General features: G+C 40.7%; 1 protein-coding gene across 2 annotated transcripts in view; it reads right to left on the bottom strand.

The window, feature by feature from the left end:
* The window catches only part of ABCC3 (ATP binding cassette subfamily C member 3), a 51,834-nt gene that overhangs the window by 2,631 nt on the left and 29,522 nt on the right, over positions 1 to 19,681 (bottom strand). Inside the window, exons 10-28 of one of the 2 annotated variants that reach the window (XM_069799169.1) lie at positions 19,483 to 19,644; positions 17,750 to 17,842; positions 16,186 to 16,389; positions 14,805 to 14,951; positions 14,311 to 14,398; positions 13,221 to 13,287; positions 11,410 to 11,536; positions 10,886 to 11,062; positions 9,861 to 10,028; positions 8,936 to 9,119; positions 7,969 to 8,074; positions 7,114 to 7,267; positions 5,460 to 5,667; positions 4,550 to 4,860; positions 3,614 to 3,813; positions 3,383 to 3,509; positions 2,489 to 2,590; positions 1,322 to 1,468; positions 228 to 386 (exon numbers count right to left, since the gene is read on the bottom strand). In XM_069799169.1, the coding sequence (XP_069655270.1) occupies positions 228 to 386; positions 1,322 to 1,468; positions 2,489 to 2,590; positions 3,383 to 3,509; positions 3,614 to 3,813; positions 4,550 to 4,860; positions 5,460 to 5,667; positions 7,114 to 7,267; positions 7,969 to 8,074; positions 8,936 to 9,119; positions 9,861 to 10,028; positions 10,886 to 11,062; positions 11,410 to 11,536; positions 13,221 to 13,287; positions 14,311 to 14,398; positions 14,805 to 14,951; positions 16,186 to 16,389; positions 17,750 to 17,842; positions 19,483 to 19,644 (2,931 nt within the window). Of the gene's footprint in view, positions 1 to 227; positions 387 to 1,321; positions 1,469 to 2,488; positions 2,591 to 3,382; positions 3,510 to 3,613; positions 3,814 to 4,549; positions 4,861 to 5,459; positions 5,668 to 7,113; positions 7,268 to 7,968; positions 8,075 to 8,935; positions 9,120 to 9,860; positions 10,029 to 10,884; positions 11,063 to 11,409; positions 11,553 to 13,220; positions 13,288 to 14,310; positions 14,399 to 14,804; positions 14,952 to 16,185; positions 16,390 to 17,749; positions 17,843 to 19,482; positions 19,645 to 19,681 lie in introns of those variants that run through there. The other variant, XM_069799170.1, reaches the window with a different exon arrangement.

Raw genomic sequence — 19,681 nt, 5'->3', positions numbered from 1 at the left:
TTAAAACTCAAGTTCCAACTGAAAAGATGGTTTAACCTAAATCCTGTTTTATCACCCAGCATCAGCTTATAATGTGGCAGGAGAGGACCATTTAAAGTATAAATAGGTTTTTTTCTGAAACAATTTTCTGAGTGTAACAAAGCATTTTCCTCTGTGGATAAACCATTATTCACGGTTTGCTAAGCTGTTAGAGATCCTTCCTTTATTGCGATACACAGAAATAGTACCTGAGGAATAATTGTTAGCCTTGATCGAAGGTCATGGAGACCAATCTCTGAAATTTTCACACCATCAATTTTAATTTCCCCTTTTACAGCTTCCAGGATCCTAAAGAGACAGAGCGTCATGGAGGACTTCCCTGCTCCGGTTCTGCCAACAATTCCAATCTACAACAAATTGCAGGTTTAACAACAAAGCATATAGTTAAAACCAAACCAAAACCCGACAAAAAACCCCCAAACCAACCCCCAAGATTCCTCTAAAAGCTTTGACACAAGATCTGAATCTAAGAAAGAATGTAACCATCTCTCCCTAGAAACCCATGTCATACATTGTAATGTATATATTTCCATTCCCATAATTTGAATATTGCATATAAATATGTACATAGGCCTAGAGCCATCCTACATAACTTTGGATGATTAGCTGAAGTATCCATGTTAGAAGTCCAATCACTCAAGGACAAGAAATAAAGGCTTTTCAGAGGGCAATTCAGACTTTATGGTAAGCACGTGTATCTCCATTCCAGAAGGCAGTTGTCATCCTCTCTGCTTAGTATAAGGATAATTCTCTTCTCTTTTACTAACACCCTGTTAAGTGGAGGACTTTCCCATGCTAATTCTTCTGTCGCCAGTGCACAAAACCCAGAACTTTCAACTGAAGCGTGAAGGAGTGAATCTCCCAGAACAAAGACAATTTCCTGATTAAGGAAGCAAAGAATGTCATTTCCTTCCATGCCAAAAATTTCACAGGGAAAGCCAGAAAGTGGAAAAAGCTGGAATTCCTTCTCCCACTTGCACTGCTTCAGAAAAGTGTTCTTGTCACTGAATTTTTGTCACTTGTGCTGGTGCCTCCTACATGGTGTCAGGTAGCCTGTTGCCAGCCTAACTTGCAAAGTCCCATGCAGGTGGTCCTACTGCTTCCAGCCTGGAGGATGCTGGCACACCAACAGCGTGGTTGTCACTGCTGGCTCCTGCAACGCCAGCGTGAGAAGGTCTCCACCGCCAGGGCAAGTGTGCTTGTAGACCCTGTCCCCTACTCCATGGTTGTCACTGGAGGCCCAGGGCAAAGTTCTAGCAAAGACATACAGCTGGTAACTCACCTTTTCTCCACCGTGCACTTGGAGGTTTAGACCCTTCAGCACTAGATCCAGGCCCTTCCTGTACCTCACTGAGTAATTCACAAACTCCAGCTCTCCCTTGGACGGCCAGTCTTCTGGGGGACTCTTGCCCTCAATGACCCAGGGAGCCTAAGGAAAACAGAAGTCAGAAATGTCTTGTGTAAGTTTAAAAAAAAAAAATTCAAACTCAGATACAAACATTAACATTTGTGGGTTACTAGAAATAATATCTGATAAATTTATTTGATCATGGGGATTTGATTTATAATAATGGGGGAAAAACATGGGTTCCTAAGTATCTAACCATTTTGGTCTTTGCTGTAAAGTTTACAGGAAAAAAAGTCTGAGCATACAGGGCCAAATCCTCAATGGATATAAATTTACATTTTTTCCATTAACTTTAATAGAACACTGCCTGTTTCATGCCAGCTCAAGCTCTGGCTTATAACATATATCATGCATCTTGTCTAGCTTCCTTTTAGCTTTCAGATTAAATACTCGATCTCCAGAACCCTACACTGCAGCTCTCCTCAGATCATCCATTTCCTAATTCTTAGTCTCCCATCATGTACACAGAACTAACGAAACCCAGTGTGTCCACAGAGCAGATTTCCCAGCATAGCTCAATCTGCCACCTTTAAAAGTCTTTGGCAGCAAAGGTAGATGATTGGATGACTTTCCTGAATTAGGCAGTACAGTGTTCCTAGAGATGTTCTTCTCTCATGGGAGATGAGGACTGATTAAGCTGATTAAATAGAAATACTACTGAAAACATGGGCATAGCCTGATAATTGTACTGCAGCTGTGCTCACTAGCAGGATCACAGCACCACCCATGCAGGTAGGACTATGCATCAAACACTTCAAACCCGATGGGAGCAATATTCTGATGGTGAAACTCATCTCTGTTGTGCTATAGCCACTCACAGTAGCAGCAAATGAGATGCTAAGCACAGGCTGCATGACGGCAGTAATAATTTGGAGCTGTGATAGCATAAATTACAGTTCAGAGCGTGACATTTGTTCAGGTTAAATGATAACACTCTCAGAGCAGGAACCGTCTCTTGAGTCTAAAGAAAGACCATGTAAATGTGTGCATTAAAATTTTGCCATGCTTGTTGGTGAGCATGCTTGACGCTTGTTAGCTGACCTCTGTTTCAGTTTCTGAATACTCTTTTATTCTTTCAACAGCCACAATGTTAGTTTCAAGTTCAGAAGTCATTCGGACCATCCAATTCAGAGACAAGGTCACCTTGGAGAAGACAAGGAACAAAATATCACCCACAGAAGAACAACAGATTTAATAACAACAACAACAGAACTGGACACTGCTATTAAGACATGGGTTCACATTAATATTACAAATGGAATAATTACCTTTGCATTGACATTAATACAGTTATGGGACAGGAAGTCTACAGATAATCAGGTGCTCACATGAAGAAGTGTATGCCTCCCATGGTGATTTAACAAACAGCCCTCTCAAAAAGGCTGGTTGGAAGTCATTCCCCTAGTCATGGGTCTCACTGGAAAATTGCTAACAGCAATCCTGCACATTCATGGTATCTAAAGAGCTTCTGGCAAGAGTGAGGCCATTATATCTGCTAAACTGTCCACAGCTTGGGTGAGTACAGTTTATCTTGCCTATTTATGAATCCTGCTGATCTGCCTGTCATTACCCAGACACACCGATGTGCTAGGTAGCAGGCATGATGCAGGACATTTGAGCAGCACGGGCTTAATGACCTGTTCTTGGTGGGTGCACCTGACACTTCCTGAGCTTCCCGTGTGCCACCGCTAGGGATACTGGGGTGCAGCACAACATCGATGCTCCCAAAGTGCCCTGAAGTCCTACTGCATGTGAGTTTGCTGATGGTTTCTCAGCATTCAGTGTAAGTCTTTACTGTTTCCAGATGTCCCACAACTCATTTTTATTATTTCCTTATTAACTTCAGCTTTAACAAGCACTTAAATTATTGCTAATATATCCATACCATCTACAAAAATGCAAACCTGTCAATGAACAGAAAGCTGTTATACATACCTGTAATGCATAAGATACTGAAAGCCCTACCAAGCCAGCATTCAGGCTGTTTTTACCAATCACAGCAAAAAGGGCAGCAAAAAGGACAATACAGTTCCCCACAAATTCAACTCGAATGCCCAGCCACCTGGTAAAAAGGCAGATGTAAGCAGAGTGGTAAATGGTTGCTTGGACCAGTTATGCAAACACAGGATTATCTAACTGGAAACAAGAAGTTATATGCCTTTTTACCTGTTTGATACTATGCCAGGATAGTAACTCTTCTGATTTTCATCCATCTTCAGATCACTGATGTCTACGAAGGACTTCACTCTTCTATAGGCTCTGATGACACTGGCCCCTGATACTGTTTCTGAAAAGTGTGAGTAGATAGGAGATCTGCTCACAGACTCCAGACGCTTCAGCTGGCGGGAGGTAGCTACGTAGAATCGCTGCCATTTTTTGGAGAAAATTGAAGGGTACATGAAATACTTTCTCTTTTAATTAACAGTGAAAAAGTTTTTAGGTTAAGGACTTAAAGGAGATTGCTACTGACACACTTCAACCCTCCAAAATATTGTCTATAATTAAGAAGGATTTCAAGAAAGTTATCTTTGCTTCATGCCACAACAGAGTATGGGGTAACTGCAATTTCTATAGAGTGTAAGTTGAATTTACCTATGTCCCTTTAAATTTAGTTAATATAGCCTAACAAAATGAATCCATTTGTAGAAGCCTCATTTTCCAAGAAACGAAAACATGAATTTGCACCTCCATTATCAGGTCTCTATTCACAGTCTATAAAATAAGCTTCAATTTTGCTCAGAAGTCAATAAAATCGATGCTTTCTTCTTTCAACATTGTAACTCTTCACCACCTTAAAAACTTGTCAATATGTCAAATATATACACACTTCAATATATTGAAGGGCACTGCAGCTCTATCTCTAGCAGTATGCTTATTTGTTATTACTTAAAAGCAAAAAAAGGTTATGCTTATTTATTTCATGACCACGTCTCACAGGACATTCCTTTTTCTGAGAGAATTAAAGAATGTTTTGTTTACATAAACATGTAGTTACTCCAGATATTTCAATTTTCCCCCAAATTCATGGTGTTTTTCCTAAAACGAAACACGAACAATGGAATAAGAATCATTGCAATAGTAGTCAGATATTTTTCCAGTTACCTGAACAAAGAAGTACAGAATTGCAAGTGGAACTATAACCACAGCAAAGAGTGGAGTACTTGCTATAATTACAATCATTGTCGATAAAGAGGTGAAGAATGTTCCAAGGAACATCAAGATGGTCGGTGGGATTACTTCATCGATCACATAGATGTCCTTTGAAAAGCGGTTGATGATTCGGCCGGTTGGGGTGGTGTCATAGAAGGACTGCGGGGTGTGAAATTTGTTCTCCAGCAGAGCAGCGTGGAGTGTCCGGGCTGCATTAATGCCTCCCATTGCCAGGGTGAAGGAGCAGATGAGTACTATGAGGCCTAACAGGTGGAGAGGAGACGTGTCAGCCAGTGACCATGATGTTCCCGATTCACAGCTCTTTGACTCTCAGCAGTTTCTGTTGTGCTAGAAGCTTTTTCTCCTTTACTACATTCCCTGTCCACCCTTCTCTTATGATGTACATTAGCACTGCGGCATTGTGGACACTGCTGCCTAAGGCACAGGAACATGTCCTGCAGGATTTCACTATGCATCATGGTATGGATGCATGTAGGATTTCACATGCATCATTCACAGATGCACAACCATCTTCCCTCTGCTTTCCGCAAGCCTCCAAGAAGTCCTAATGCTACAACTTCACCCCAACCCTTCAGACTCTTCTGCACCTAAGTTTTCACATTTTCTGTCCAACTTACCTCTCTCAAGCTTCCATGTCACCTGCTCAACCCCCTTCAAGAGCTTCACAACAAAAATTAAAAGTGTTGGGCTGAACTGAGACTTTGTAACTCCAGGCTATGTTACTTCACTTGCTTTGAAGTATTTGGGGGGCAATTTTGGGACACCAGCAACTGGTGCCATGGCTTCCCACTTAATTCCTCTTTACTAAACATTCAAACATCATGATTTTTTCTGGTCTCACCTTGCAAAAGGCCCAAGGCAGCATAGACTCCAATTCTCATGGCTGTGTTGTGCTGAGTCCCATTTATCACCGGCTCGTTGGTCCAGTCACTGAGCCACACGTTGGCCCCAATAGCAGCGGCATTTTGACAGCAATATAGGAAACATATCACTAAAGAAATGACAGGGCTGACAGCCTTCACATATTGCCAGAACACTGTCAGCTTTACCTGCAAAATCACACACCAAAGCTGGTTTGTACAACTTACACAATCAGGAGTTTAGATAGAAGAGAAAAAAATTCTTCATCAGAGGAACTGCTAAGTTCAAAACTGCCCGAACTCTAACATACCACAGAGAACAGTTCACCTGCCTGAGCTCCACATCAGGGAGACGACTTTCAAAGCAAGTCAGAAATTTCTCTGAAATACTCTTTTCCTCCATTTTGAGGAATTGTATTTTATTAGCTTTGTGAGGTTTTAGTTTTTAAGACTATACCAGAGGGGAAAAAAAAACCTAAAACCAAACGAAAAGAGGCTGATCAAATATCAGCAAAGGATGGATAATAAGAACAGGAGCCAAGTTTTTCAGGCAAAAGAAGCAACTTGGCAGGCATATCGAGCTCAGGACTACTTTAAATGGCCTATTTAAGGAAAAGTACTGAATATGCCTCCATTCAGGTGTCTTTATAGCAGCTTAAATGAGGTACCAAATGCTAGTGCACCCCAATAGGAACATAAACAGATGATGCTTGTGGCAAAAAGTAAAGATGCTATCTCTAAGTTAGTGCAAAAAGGCACAGAAGCAAAAAGAAAGAGACCCAGAAAAAAACTCAGTCTCTAAAAAAGCATTAGAAGGTTTTTATTATAATTTAATTTAATTATAAAAGAACAAGTGTTGTTGATTAGGGACTTTGAAAGCTAAAATAATCCACAGAAACAGTTAATTACATGTCTGTGCCATGGACCATGTACCTCAGACTAAACAAGACACACTGGGCCTTCTGAAGTGGAGGGAAGGGGCTTTCTTTAACAAAACCTCCCCACTCCTATTCCATCTGCTGCTCCTTTCTGTCCCCTTCTTCTACTTTTGTATTCCCATCTTCTCTTTTTTTCCTTCTCTTCTCTTTTTCCCTGTTCCCATTTCACTCCCTGGCCCTGCTCAGGAAGAGTACAGCCCCTTTTGTACCTATAAGCATAAAATGCTCTCCAAGTTGGGGTGGCAGGTATCATTTAGGCAGAACAGATTCGCTGGCACACAGAAGGCAGCTGGCTTGTATAACCCACTGCTGCGGGTCATCAAATAACCAGTGCTGCAGCTGGACTCAACAGCAGCCAGACAGTTTAAAAACCAACAGTGCTGAAAGCTCTGCAATGCAAAGGCAGGGCTGATGGAGTGCAGTGCTATGCGGTATCAGGTGACTGTGGCAGGAGCTGGAAAGGATTTTTTTTTTTCCCTTCTTTTTTTTCCTAAGTACATAGCCCTTGCCAGGTGCAGAAACCTCTGCCAAAATCCCAAATTTCAATGATCAGTGGCCACCAGATTAATGCCTAAAGCCTGCAGTCGTGATTTATACAATGCATTTAACAGAACTGGATCAAATGTAAAAATAAAAATGATTTTTTTCAAACAGAAAAAAAGATTTTAGAAAAAGGGAGGGGTGAATCAAACCATACCGTTCCTGTTTCAGTGGTTTCAGCCTGAATAAGTTTCTCATTAGGATTTTTTCTTGGCAGAGGAGGCTCTGCTGACTTCTTTTCAGAGACTCTTCGCTTTGTTGACATTTTGTTGGGACATTCTCCTCCCTCAGAAGATATTACACTAAGTTGCCTAGTTAAAACAAAAGAGTCATTAGGAGAAAAAGGGCATATTGTGGCAGTGCTAAGGCAAGACTGGGATGCAGCACACTGGACTTATTCGCAGCTCTTCTGCTGAGTTCCCATGCCAGCCTCCCTCACAACTATGGGTGCTTGTACCACCCCCCTGAATGTTCAGTGATGTTCAGTGATGCCAGAATTATAGTACCTAACAAAGGCTGTGGTAGGGCTTGGGCTCTTTGGTAAAGGCCTTTAGAGGCTTCATCACAAGACAGACATTTCAAAGCTAAGCCCTGACCTTCTCTGTTTTCACATCAACAGTTAGCTGGACAGCATCTACGGGTATGGTTATGAAAACTTTAAAGATTTCCAAGATTCCCAATGGAAGGGCACAATACAAAGGGTTTATTTATCATGCAACTAGTAGCATTTTAGTGTTGTGTGGGTAAATACACACAGTAGTGTTACCTGAGAACCAGAGAGTAGCTTTAAGAAATTGGTTCAGTTCGGATTAAAAAGAGGATTGCAGGAATAGATGTTTGATCTTCTTTGCACGTTCTTTCACATTTATTTTCAAAAGGATACTAAACCAATTTCTTTGTAAGAGGAAACTAAGGAAACTAAGGCCCAGACTGAGAAGCAGTATGTGACTAACATCTTTCAGATGTGCTTCACCCCGGACACAGACTATAAATACATGAACCTCATGTTTACCTAAGAAACTGTTTGCGGACCTCGTTTGTCACTGGTTCGTTATCTGCCAGATCAGTGTGGATGCTGAGGGTGTCTTCAGCTAGCAAGACTTCTTCCTCCTCCAGCACTGCAAGACAAGAACATACCTCAGACTTTTTGCTGAATACAGCAGAAAGCACAGAAAAAGGTGGCTGTACAAAGCAAGAGTCATGAAAAACAATATCACAGCAGGAAATCATAGTGCATGAACTCCCCAATAGTTTTGCTTACATCCCTTCTCCTAACTAAATTGCAAAGATCTTGTGAGGCAGGTTGGCTGCCAAATGCATTTACATCACATTCCTTTGGTGCATCAGAAATGTTAAGCAAGTGTTGGTTCTAGCTAAATTCACTTATAGGGCATGATCTAGGCTTGATCTTGGGACGGGGGAGTCATGTCAGGAACTACTGCAAGCCTCTGCTGTTGCTAGATGTCATGCATGTTCCTCTCTGCCTGTCTGGAGAGAAGCAGAGCTCGAATCAGAGAGTGTGGGAACACTGTCACACAGAGGAAACATTTACCAAAATGCTTTAATCTTGTATCATTTTATCAGAATCAAACCAAGCTGGAAAGTAACCCAAGATTAAAATGTAATTTGAACTTTGCTGTATGAAAAAAACAACAACATATAAACGGGGAAAAAATATCAGACTCTAGGTAGCCCCTTTGATAGCAAGCCCAGTTTGTTCTCGGCTACTTCTAATTGTAAAATAAATTCCCAATTTCAGAATCATTTTAACACAAGAATTGCTTTTTTTCTAGGACAAACCACATGAAATTTTGAAACAACTTTGTGAAAACATTTATCAATAATACAGAGCTGGCCATAGAGTGCAGAAAGGCAAATGCCAGGCTGTCATGAAGAAGCCAGGGACATTTTATACAGAGAAAATATCTGTAATCTGGCTGATAGAAAAAGACATGTTTTAAGAAAAAGCAATACTGTACTTGTTGGTTCATCCTCTTCGATGTCTTCATCAAGTGCATAATTTCGCAGGAATTCTGCAAAGGCCTTGTTTTGTTTCAGAAGGTCTTGATGAGATCCCATTTCAGAGATCTTGCCATCTACCAGCACAACTATATGGTCTACCTGAGGCAGGAAGCTGATACCATGGGTCACCAGAATTCGGGTCTGGATAGGGAAAAAGAAAAAACCCACATCTCTCAGTTGTCACTGTGGGGATTAACACTGCTCAGCAAGCCAAATACTACCACATTTTTGGGACAGGGAGTGAGTTACCATGTCAAGGTGAAATACCAGTGAAAATACACTGTCCTTGTTAGCCAAATTAGCTTGGAAATATGTACATGAACTTACTATGCTTCCTGCTGCATGCTGATGTAACCACAGAGGGAAGTAAACCAACTGAATTTTTATTCCCCATTTCCCTTGTGCTGATTTCTTTGCAGCCCTTCCCTTTTGACGTCTGACAAGATTGTAACAGGAGTAGAAGGGGAAGCAAAGAGATTGCAATTTGGTTGGATACTGCCAAAGACCTCTGTAAAATCAGTAAGCTGTTACAACTTCCTCGCTGCACCGCCTCCGAGTAACAAGCAGCAATACTAAGCTGACAACCTTTACAAGTTTCTGCAAATGTCTTCTTTTTGGACATCTCATAGTAGGGGTTTTAAAAGACAGACCAGATTTCTGCCTCTACATGTTATGACTAGATCACATCGCTTCTGGGCATGCTAAATAGCAGCTCACTGCAGAGTCTGTGCTGTGGGGAAAAAGGTGTCCACATTGCCAGTTTAACACAGAAATGCAGGAATGATTCAGCGCTCAAGCCTCGGTGGTGAAATAGCTTTCCTGTTACCCATCAGTGCTTCTGAGTTTGTGTACATTTTTAAGAGGATCTAAATGCCAGCTTACTTTTCCTTTAAGTACCCCATCTGGACCAATAACTTTGTCAAAGATGTGCTTCGCAACATGCGAGTCCACAGCAGAGAGAGGATCATCTAATAGGTAAATGTCAGAGTTGCTGTACACTGCACGAGCGAGGCTCACTCGCTGCCTCTGGCCACCTGAGAGGTTGATGCCCTGAAGGGAAAGAGGAGAGAACAAAACATACCATGACTCTGTTCCAACAACAGCTATGACTCTTTATGGCTCTCACCCAGTCAAACACACGGATGCTGAATTGAAACACGAGGCACTGAAGAGAATAACTCACTCTGAGCCAGAGACAGAACAGAACGCCTCTAAATCTGTTTGTTCGCTGCCAAACTTCCACTCACCCAGCAATCTGGAGACGGAATAAGCCTCTTGCTTAATAAGCTCCTAAAGGGAGCTATTAAAACACAAAACTATAAAAAGGAAGACCGTCAACCAGGATGTAAAATGCAAACATTCAAAGCAGGGCTGCAGCACCTGGAACATCTTCCACATCTCTCATCTTACATACAAATCCACATACCCACTCCACTTCATGATATTCATCTCAAATTTAGTGGCCTATGAAAAAAAATCTTTGTTGGTAATCACAGATGTAAAAGTTTCTCATTAAAATGAGGTGTTAAGGGACGATCATATCACTTTTTCACTTGACGCACACCATATGTTCCCTCCCTTTTTATCCCTACAGGAGAAGGAAGGACTTTAAGCATTCTGGACAGATGCACCTTTACAATTGGACAACAAATGGAGGATGCTCTGATCTTCCAGGGCTAGATGTGTAATTATGCATCACAGTACAAACACATGCTTAAAGTTAGGAACGAGTTTAAGTCCAACTGCCTTCCACAAAACTGCCCCGCATGTTTCAGCGTTGATTGTAGCAGGGATGCCATTGCAAAGATCAAATCAAATCAAGTGCTGACTTTACAGCAATCTCTCTTTAGCTAGACAGAACAGGAATCACCAAGCAGGTCTGACTTGAAAAAAAACAAACCCCTTACCTTTTCTCCGATCTCAGTCTGATCTCCTCCTGGCAGCACTTCCAGGTCAGTTTTTAAAGCACAGGCCTCCAGGACATTTTGGTATTTTTGTTCATTAGGAGCTTGGCCAAACAAAATGTTATCTTTCAGCGTGGCGTTCTGGATCCAGGCTTGTTGAGGCACATAAGCAACAGAACCCTTGAACAAGGAGGGAGAAAGGAAACCTCTGACTTGTAACAAGCAGCAATTCACACTTACAACTCCGATTAAGATCTGCAGCACATAGATATAGCTCCTGTTCGATATACATTCACATTATACATATATGTGTGCTAATTGCTGATGTATAGTTGATAGAATTGGGAGAGTCATTTTATATAAAACACAACTGAACAGGTGTGGGCAAAACCCAAATAAACATGCAGACAAGCTGGCATAGGAGCAAACAGAATTCCCTCTCCAGCTTGATGTGCATTATAAGCAATGACAGGCATAAGCAGCACATTTCCATACCATGGTTAAATGGCATTGTAAACAACACCAACCTTCACAGCCACTTCTCCTTCCAGCTTTTCCATTTCACCCAGGAGAGCAGACACCAGAGAAGACTTCCCACAGCCAACATGGCCAACAACAGCAACCAAAGCACCACTGGGGACCAACAGATTTATACTGTGGAGGAAACAGGCTGGAAATTAATTAAACATTAGTTTACTAAAGACATTATGGGTCTTTAAACCAGGGCTGAAATACACAGTGACAAATCAGCCTGACCTCAGCCTGACTGGATATAGTAAGCATAGCTTGGTCACTGGTCTTCTCCTACCTTTCTTGTACACAATCAACTGTAACCAGAACTGTAGGAGCAAATGGAAACACAGCATTAATCCATCTTCTTGGTTGTTAAACCAGTAGGATTGGTAGCAAGCCTTCTAAGACCCTTTGCTGTGTCATATCAGTCCATCAGCAAGTCAAACAGGGTTAACAAGCATTTTGAAAGCAGACAATCTTCCAGAAGTCTTTTGGGTTTTGATTTTAGAAGCAAGAGCAATTGTACAAAAGTAGTGAGTGAATACATCCCATCTAAAAATGTTCAAACCACCTTAGTACCATATTTCCAGTGCTGGTAAATAGAGTTCACAACAAGACAAGAAAACCAAAACTTTCCCAGTTAAAATCCTTTACTGTTTTCCGCATTATGCTTAAATGGACTGCTTTAGGTCCTGGTTTTGAAGGTGAACTGATAGGGAAATGACTGATGGACATGGTCTCTTTGCCATCAAAGCGTCTTTCACTAATGAAATCAAGCCAAACTTCTGTTTGCCCAGATTCTGATGCAGAACTAGGGCTCTAATTCTTATGCATATTCTTACCAAGCAGGTAGTTGATGTTTTGAACACTGCAAGAGGGTTTTTTTTTTGTTGTTGGTTTTTTTAAAAGAAATATTCAAAGCAGGAAAACTCAAAAGCACTACACGTTTGGGTTTTTTTTCCATTATTCTTTCCCTCTAGTTGAGTTTTGCCTTACTGCTATTTTAGGAAGTCACCAGGTAATTTTTAGGCCCAGGTGGCTAGCAATCTGAGCTGGAGATGCATGGTTCTTTCTGAAATAAACACCAGAACATTGAAGTTAACCTGGCTGCAGGTTTGGTTGCCTGAACCAAACTGGCTCCTTTGAACTCTAAGCCTCTTGCTTGCAGGTTATCCATGTATAACCTGTTAAGATAATACACTCAGCACAGCAGCATGAGCTCGTTGGACTAGAATTCTAACAACACTTACCAGGTTTCTGTGATTTTGATCTGACAACAAAACATAACATAAGGAAGTATATGCTTCCAGGCAATTTTGTTTGTATTCATTCAAACAGGCAAATGAGCAAAACATGCACCCCCATTGCCTGGAAATGGCCCATCTACAGCCACCGGGATGAGTATGCCACAAGACTCTTAAAAAAACAGATCACTGTTCGCATGCCCAAGTCCAAACCCAGACATCTCAACTGTCCTTATAATCCATCAGATCAATTTGGTCAATTTGTCCAATGCTTCAGCTAAAAAAATGTCTATTTAAGAAATTTACGTAGCCTTTCTGTCCTTCAATAGGTAACTATTTTATGTGAGTTGCTGTGGAGTTAAAGCCTTACAGCACTGTTCTGTTAACCTAAATACCATAAACCATGAGGATTAGCTCGACATTTTAAAGGGGGAAGAGATGCACATATGTGATGCGTGAAAACAACCTTTTTCAGAAGTATGCCTGCAGATATTACTAGACATCTTTCAAACAGACCTCCCAGGCACCAGAAACCAGGAAGCAGGTAGATGTTGCATTGCAATTGCATAAAGGAATCTTACTCTTTCAAAGATGGCTTCAGCTCCTTTCCCCAGCTGAATGTCGCATTTGTTACACTGATGGCATTGCCTGTATGACAAAAACATAACAATAGAGAAGGCAGGAAATGTATTACACAGAATAGTACAGCTGAGAGACTGGCAGACAGAGGAATTATTATTTATGGGTGTTTCATGTACACTGCAGTTCCCTTTTCTACCGGCATGGGAAGCACAGTCTCATGACTGTGGGTCACAAGACAGGCTTGTTCAGAGTTAAAATAACTCACCACGGCTTAAGCTATAGACTGTTTGCTTACAGACCTATGGAGCTGAAAAGGTGTCCTGCTTCACCCTGCCCCAGTGAGGCTAGTCCCAACATTTGCTGCTCAGAATCGCCACACAAGTGTTAGCACAACTTTACTTAAGAAACCACTTTCAAGTCGGTAGGAGACACTGCATGCTGATGACTTTGATATATCAGATTAAATTTGCCTCTGTGCAGCTTTTTGCTTGCCACACTAAAAAGTTACAGATCTGCAGGCTTCCTTTACCTCCTGGTGGGGTGGTGTGTAACAGTAATCGCATGACAGCCACACAGCCATCCCTTCTCCTCCGTCTACGGCATCACACAAGAGAAGTTTCAAACCGCAGTATCACCAAAGTGCATTACATGACAAAACACACTTTTCTGAGACCACCTGGTTTGCTCATTTGTTTTGGGATACTGTTTCCAACAGAAGAAATCAAAACTGTTTACAATGTTCCTGAGCGTTTGTGCAGCGCAAAAGGTTTGAACAGGTCTTGCTGTCCCTGGTCAGTGGATGCACTTCATTATTCAGTGCTATTAGCAGTACATTGCAGATGCAAACTCAGGCCCAAGAACCCAGCTCAAAGCCCAAAAATATAGCCAGAAACTTCTGTAATTTCCACATAGCCTGAACAACAAACACATACTTTTCAAACCAGCAACTTTTTTTTTTTAAACCAAGATTATTATTGTTATTTTCGTTTTTGTTTTTGTTTTGTTTTTTTTTCATAACTCAACCAGTCCAAAACAAATACAGGATGTTTGTTATATTAGCATAGTTTAGAAAAATACTGATGGCTTTACCTGGTGCAATCACTTTTGTTTCCACACAATTTGGATCAAGTTCATCATGACTCAGGAACTGCTGAATTCTCTTTAGGGAAACACTTGTCTAAGAAAAGAGCGCGGTGTTATTTTATCATTCTTTTAATGGGGACTTAATGCTCTTACTACTGTAAAAGAAAGCATGCAGAATGGCTTAAGCTTTCACCTTACAGGCTTCTTGAGCAGTGACTCATTCTTTCCCTGCAATTGGTCTTATGCTGAAATTCAAGCTTTGAACTGTGAAATTTCTCAGACCAAGCTGAGTTCATCTGAGTGAAGCAAAATTCACACAGGCAAGCATACTCAGAAGATGTCACACTTTACACCACAGGGCAGCCGTAGGGAAAAGATATTAGAAAGAAAACCAGCTAACAGGCAGATGCAAGGGATCTCTGCATTCTAGAAATCAGGGACATCTGGGGTTCTTTTTGTTCAAGTTGTTCAAAACAACTTATGCACAAGATCCTCCTTACCTGTGCAATGTTGCTAATGACTTGTGGAAGCATATTGAGGGGAAACTTTAAGATATTAAACAAGGAGAGGGATACAAAAGCCTTTTCTGCATCCAGGATATTCTTCTCATCCACTGAAACGTATACAGCAAACGTCGTCAATGCTACCTAAAAGCCAGAAAGGGAGTTTACTGCGAGACATATGTAATATTTTGACATTTTAAAAAGCAGTCAAGCCTCACAGGCATGTTTGAAATAAAAGTATCAACAACAAAATTGGGCAAATTCTCTGTTTCTGACCTTTTCAACATGCTTTGAGAATGACAAGTTGTATGAACAAGTTGATATAAGAAAGGGCATGTGAAATAAAATAACTTTTAGATTACTAATGGATACATTTAGTTGCACTAGGAGATTCAAAAGGTGAACTACAGAACTCGGGTAAATAAAAATGAGAAACAGTTACCTGGCTGCGGTTTGGCTGCATTTCCAACTCCACCCAACCAAATTTTCCCATTGTAAACTGCAGGCTAAGCAAACAAGACTTACACTGATCAACAGGGAAGGGAGTAAAATCCAAGTAATTTGCTGGTTTGCTGTATGACAGGGCCCATCCACTGCAGAGGGACCACCCTACGCAGTAAACTAACGGTGAGCAGGAGCGGGAATGTGCATTTAAGGAAGTGCATTAACGTTAAGTAAACATGAAAGAGGCAGGATCTTGAGGCCATTAAGAATATTTCTGCAGGGTTGGGCCTTTGATCTTGAGAACAGTTGGCTAGGAATATTTTTGACAAAGCACTTATCTGAATGTTTTTATTCACCAAAACCAAAACCCTTTCTGCAAAAGGGATCACAGTGCAATGAAGTGGAAAATAGAAGGAAAGGGAAAACTGAGGAAAAAGCATTTCAGAATTGGCAATGTATCATTTGGGCTTTATTTTTTACATTAAATCAATCTTTTTTTAGGTTGTAGAATAATTTAACAACTCCCTCTCCCCCTAAAACAAGCAGAGCACTGTAACACGAAAGGTACAAACGAGAGCTTAAGACAAGACGTTGTCCTGACTGACTCAATTAAAATTTTTTTTGCTATTCACAAATATCTCTGAGGTTTCAAATTCTAGTTTCAATTTGTTATGGGAAGTACTTTGAAGTGGTTGGAAATTCTCCCAAGACAGCTATTCCCAGCTTCCACTGGCAGGCTTTATCAAGAAATACTTTAATACCGATTAACAAAAAGGCTCTAGAGAACAGGGAACTTTGCTTCAAAGCATGTGAATAATTTTTTTTAAAAGTATTTACATTTTATTCCTATGTACATCTAGCAAGCAGAAAGCCTCACGCTTATCCTTCAAGGATGTACTTGTACAGCTTAGAAAGTCATGCAAATTCAATTTACCAGGAATGGTGCGCTGATCCATGCAAAGGTGGACAAAGAATTGAGATAGGCAGATTTTTTCAAAACTCGCAGCTCATTCTTTCGTATCTCCAACACTTTTTCTGAAAATGATGGTTCCCAAGCATACAGCTTTAGCACCTTTATGCCACCCAGAATTTCATTCATTAATTTAATGCGGGAGTCTTTATATCGCATTTGTTCCACCTAGGTTATTAGCAAACACAGGAGACAGAGTGTCACATGAATGACTAGAAAAGAGCTTTCAACATGTTGTCTCACAGCTGTGATGGTCCTTGGGCTATTTCTAAAGAGGATGCAAAAGGTAATTAAAGCAAGCCAGACTGTTATCAGTAAACTTATTGTGCAAGTCTATACATCCAAAGAAACCAAAAATCAAAGAAAATGGCTGAAAAGCAGAGTAGAAAAGTTTTCTATTCATCTTCACTGTTAGGGGTTACATTTTCAAAACCACCTTAAAGAAAGATTCAGGCACTTCAGAAAAATGCTACCCTACTTCTTCCTTTGATTTCTTCAGATTTTTTTCCTGATATGCACAGTTGTATTTCTTATGGCATCCCTTGAAGACTGTGGTTACTCCTAGTTTATTTTTTTTCCTATACATTAGAATACAGTGCTTCATTCAGTTACTTTAAAAAAAAAAAAAAAATCCCTGCTCAGCTGTATAGACAAAATGAAAAACTGCATTCACAGACACATGCACACCAAGTTATGCAGCTCTGAGCATCTTATAATGGGCAAGGAGAAAAGGAATGTTAATACTAACATGTCAGTATCCAAGAGATTTAATGGGAAATCTGGATGTCTCTTTAAGGCACATAATAATACCACTCTGTTACTAAGGCTGTGCTTAAATGCCATAATTTATATTCGTTTTCCAACTTGTACCTTTGTTACATCAACAGCTTGATTTTTTTTTTTTTTTAACCTTCCAAACAGTCACTGATCAGTTGCACAGCACAAGCCACTTACTAGGTTTTACTAGCACAAAGCCAGAGGGCACTATTATATTGGTTTTTTCAGCCTTCCTTGACCAGAGACAACTAAGACTACAAAGAAAGGAATAAAGGATCCTTTTCCGTTAAGATAATAATTCAAATTTAGCCCAGCTCTGTAGCAGTGAAAGTCAACACTGGCTATTAGCATAAAAAACAAGCTACCATGTTTCAGTTCCCATCTCTGAAAACAGACATTCACAGCTCAAAGAACAGCATTTATTTGCCCTTTCTCTAGGCACTCCTAGAAAAAGCTACCAGGTGAAGGGATATGGAGACAAAGAACCTTCTTGCTAATCCCAGAAGCAGGTCCAGCAATATGAACAGCGCCACTGACTCAATGCCACACCTTTCCCTTAATTAGCATTCAATTAACTATGGAAAAAACTATCTGAGAAGATATAGTTATTAAATATTTCAATACAATCTTACTCATAAGTAAATTGGTGCAAATGGCAGCTCATTAATGGCCAAAACAACCACTGCTGCCTGCCTTTCTCATAGCACAGCTGCCAATTCAGATAACATCACCTTCTCTGCTGGTACCTTACCTGGAATGCTCTGGTTTTCATTGCTATTGCAGAGTTAAATGGGATAAGTAAAACCATCACGGCAACTCCTGCCAGCACAGAAGGCCCTAAAGTCTTGATTGAAAGAAAAAAGGTAAGTTGTTGTTACTTGTACCCAAGTGCTACCGTTCCCTATGGTGAGCATTAAAACAACAGTAGGTTATAGAAACAGAAATGAATGTTTTACATAGACAAGTTGAACTCCTCCCAGTGAAGTGTTCTGATTTCACAGAACAACTGAGGAGGAGACAGAAAAATATGACCGCATCCACCTTGAATTATTATTACGCTAGTATTGGTGATAGCAGAGCGCTTTGTGATTTACCTGTTAAGTGGTTCCCAGTGGAAGGGGAAAGTTAAGTTTCAACTAATGCAAATACAGAGCTATTGAGCAAATATAGAAAGGGAACAAATAAGCCACACAGAAGGATTTTTTCCATTGAATTCTCTCCAACCTAGAGAACTGTAATTACTGAATTAACCCAGTACCCTCAATGCGAGTAAAAGTATACAAACTGCTAGCTACCAGAGTGCAGCTTACCAGCGGAGCAGCAACTCACATAAAACTGCTGCAACTTAATGGCTTTCAAGTCTAAGTCAATATGGTTAAGTTGATGCTAACATTTTATGCAGTAAAACAGATTAATTGCTGTCGTGGTTTAACCCCAGCCAGCAACTAAGCACCACGCAGCCGCTCACTCACTCCCCCCCCATCCAGTGGGATGGGGGAGAAAATCAGGAAAAGAAGTAAAACTCCTGGGTTGAGATAAGAACGATTTAATAGAACAGAAAAGAAGAGACTAATAATGATAATGATAACACTAATAAAATGACAACAGTAGTAATAAAAGGATTGAAATGTACAAATGATGCGCAGGGCAATCGCTCACCACCCGCCGACCGACACCCAGCCAGTCCCCGAGCGGCGAATCCCTGCCCCCCCCCACTTCCCAGTTCCTAAACTAGATGGGACGTCCCATGGTATGGAATACACTGTTGGCCAGTTTGGGTCAGGTGCCCTGGCTGGGCATGAGAAGCTGAAAAATCCTTGACTCTAGTCTAAACACTACTGAGCAACAACTGAAAACATCAGTGTTATCAACATTCTTCACATACTGAACTCAAAACATAGCACTGTACCAGCTACTAGGAAGACAGCTAACTACATCCCAGCTGAAACCAGGACATTGCACAGAGACATTTCAAAGATGAAAGCCAGTGCTCAGAATGAACCTGGAATAAACCAGAAACAACTTCACTGGAGCAAAGGAAAAATTATGGTTATTCCAGGTGAGATTTGTTTCATGTTGACTTGCACAAAACTTCTTTATATGGCGTGATATAATCTTTATACATGGCTTACAATTCCTATGTCCATTTTTTTTTGTTTGGTTTGCTTTTTAAACCATTTCCCTCAAGCTCTCATTTGCATCAACTACTGCAAACACTGTGATGAGTCCAAGACTGGTCCTACCAAAGCATGGTAGGGACAGAGGAGACACGAAGGCTATCTTTTGCTTCAAATGCCTTCTCTTGCCTACCAGCTGAACACAATAATTAAGAGACTAATTGATCACGTACACCAGTACAAGCTATTTTACTACAAGGCAGAACAGTAAGTTTCTAAAAAAGCAGTGGTGGGTCAAATTAACAAAAAAATAATAAGCTTGCACATCATTTAGACAAATTCTGAAACAACGTGACAATGTCTGTACCTGCCAGAGGAAATACAAAGCTAGAAATATCTGGAGTGGTGCAGACCACAACATGTTCAGGAAAGTCATCAGGTCCATGAAACGTTGGGCATCTACTGACATCAGGTTGACAATTTCTCCAACAGTAGATGAGCGCTTCGCTGAGTTTGTGATGACTAAGGACTGAGAAATAAGAGGAATTCAGTGGATTCACGATCTT

The sequence above is a fragment of the Haliaeetus albicilla genome, chromosome 12 (assembly GCF_947461875.1).
Source record: "Haliaeetus albicilla chromosome 12, bHalAlb1.1, whole genome shotgun sequence".
NCBI classification, from domain to species: domain Eukaryota; kingdom Metazoa; phylum Chordata; class Aves; order Accipitriformes; family Accipitridae; genus Haliaeetus; species Haliaeetus albicilla.
This window is presented reverse-complemented; position numbering and strand designations above follow the sequence as displayed.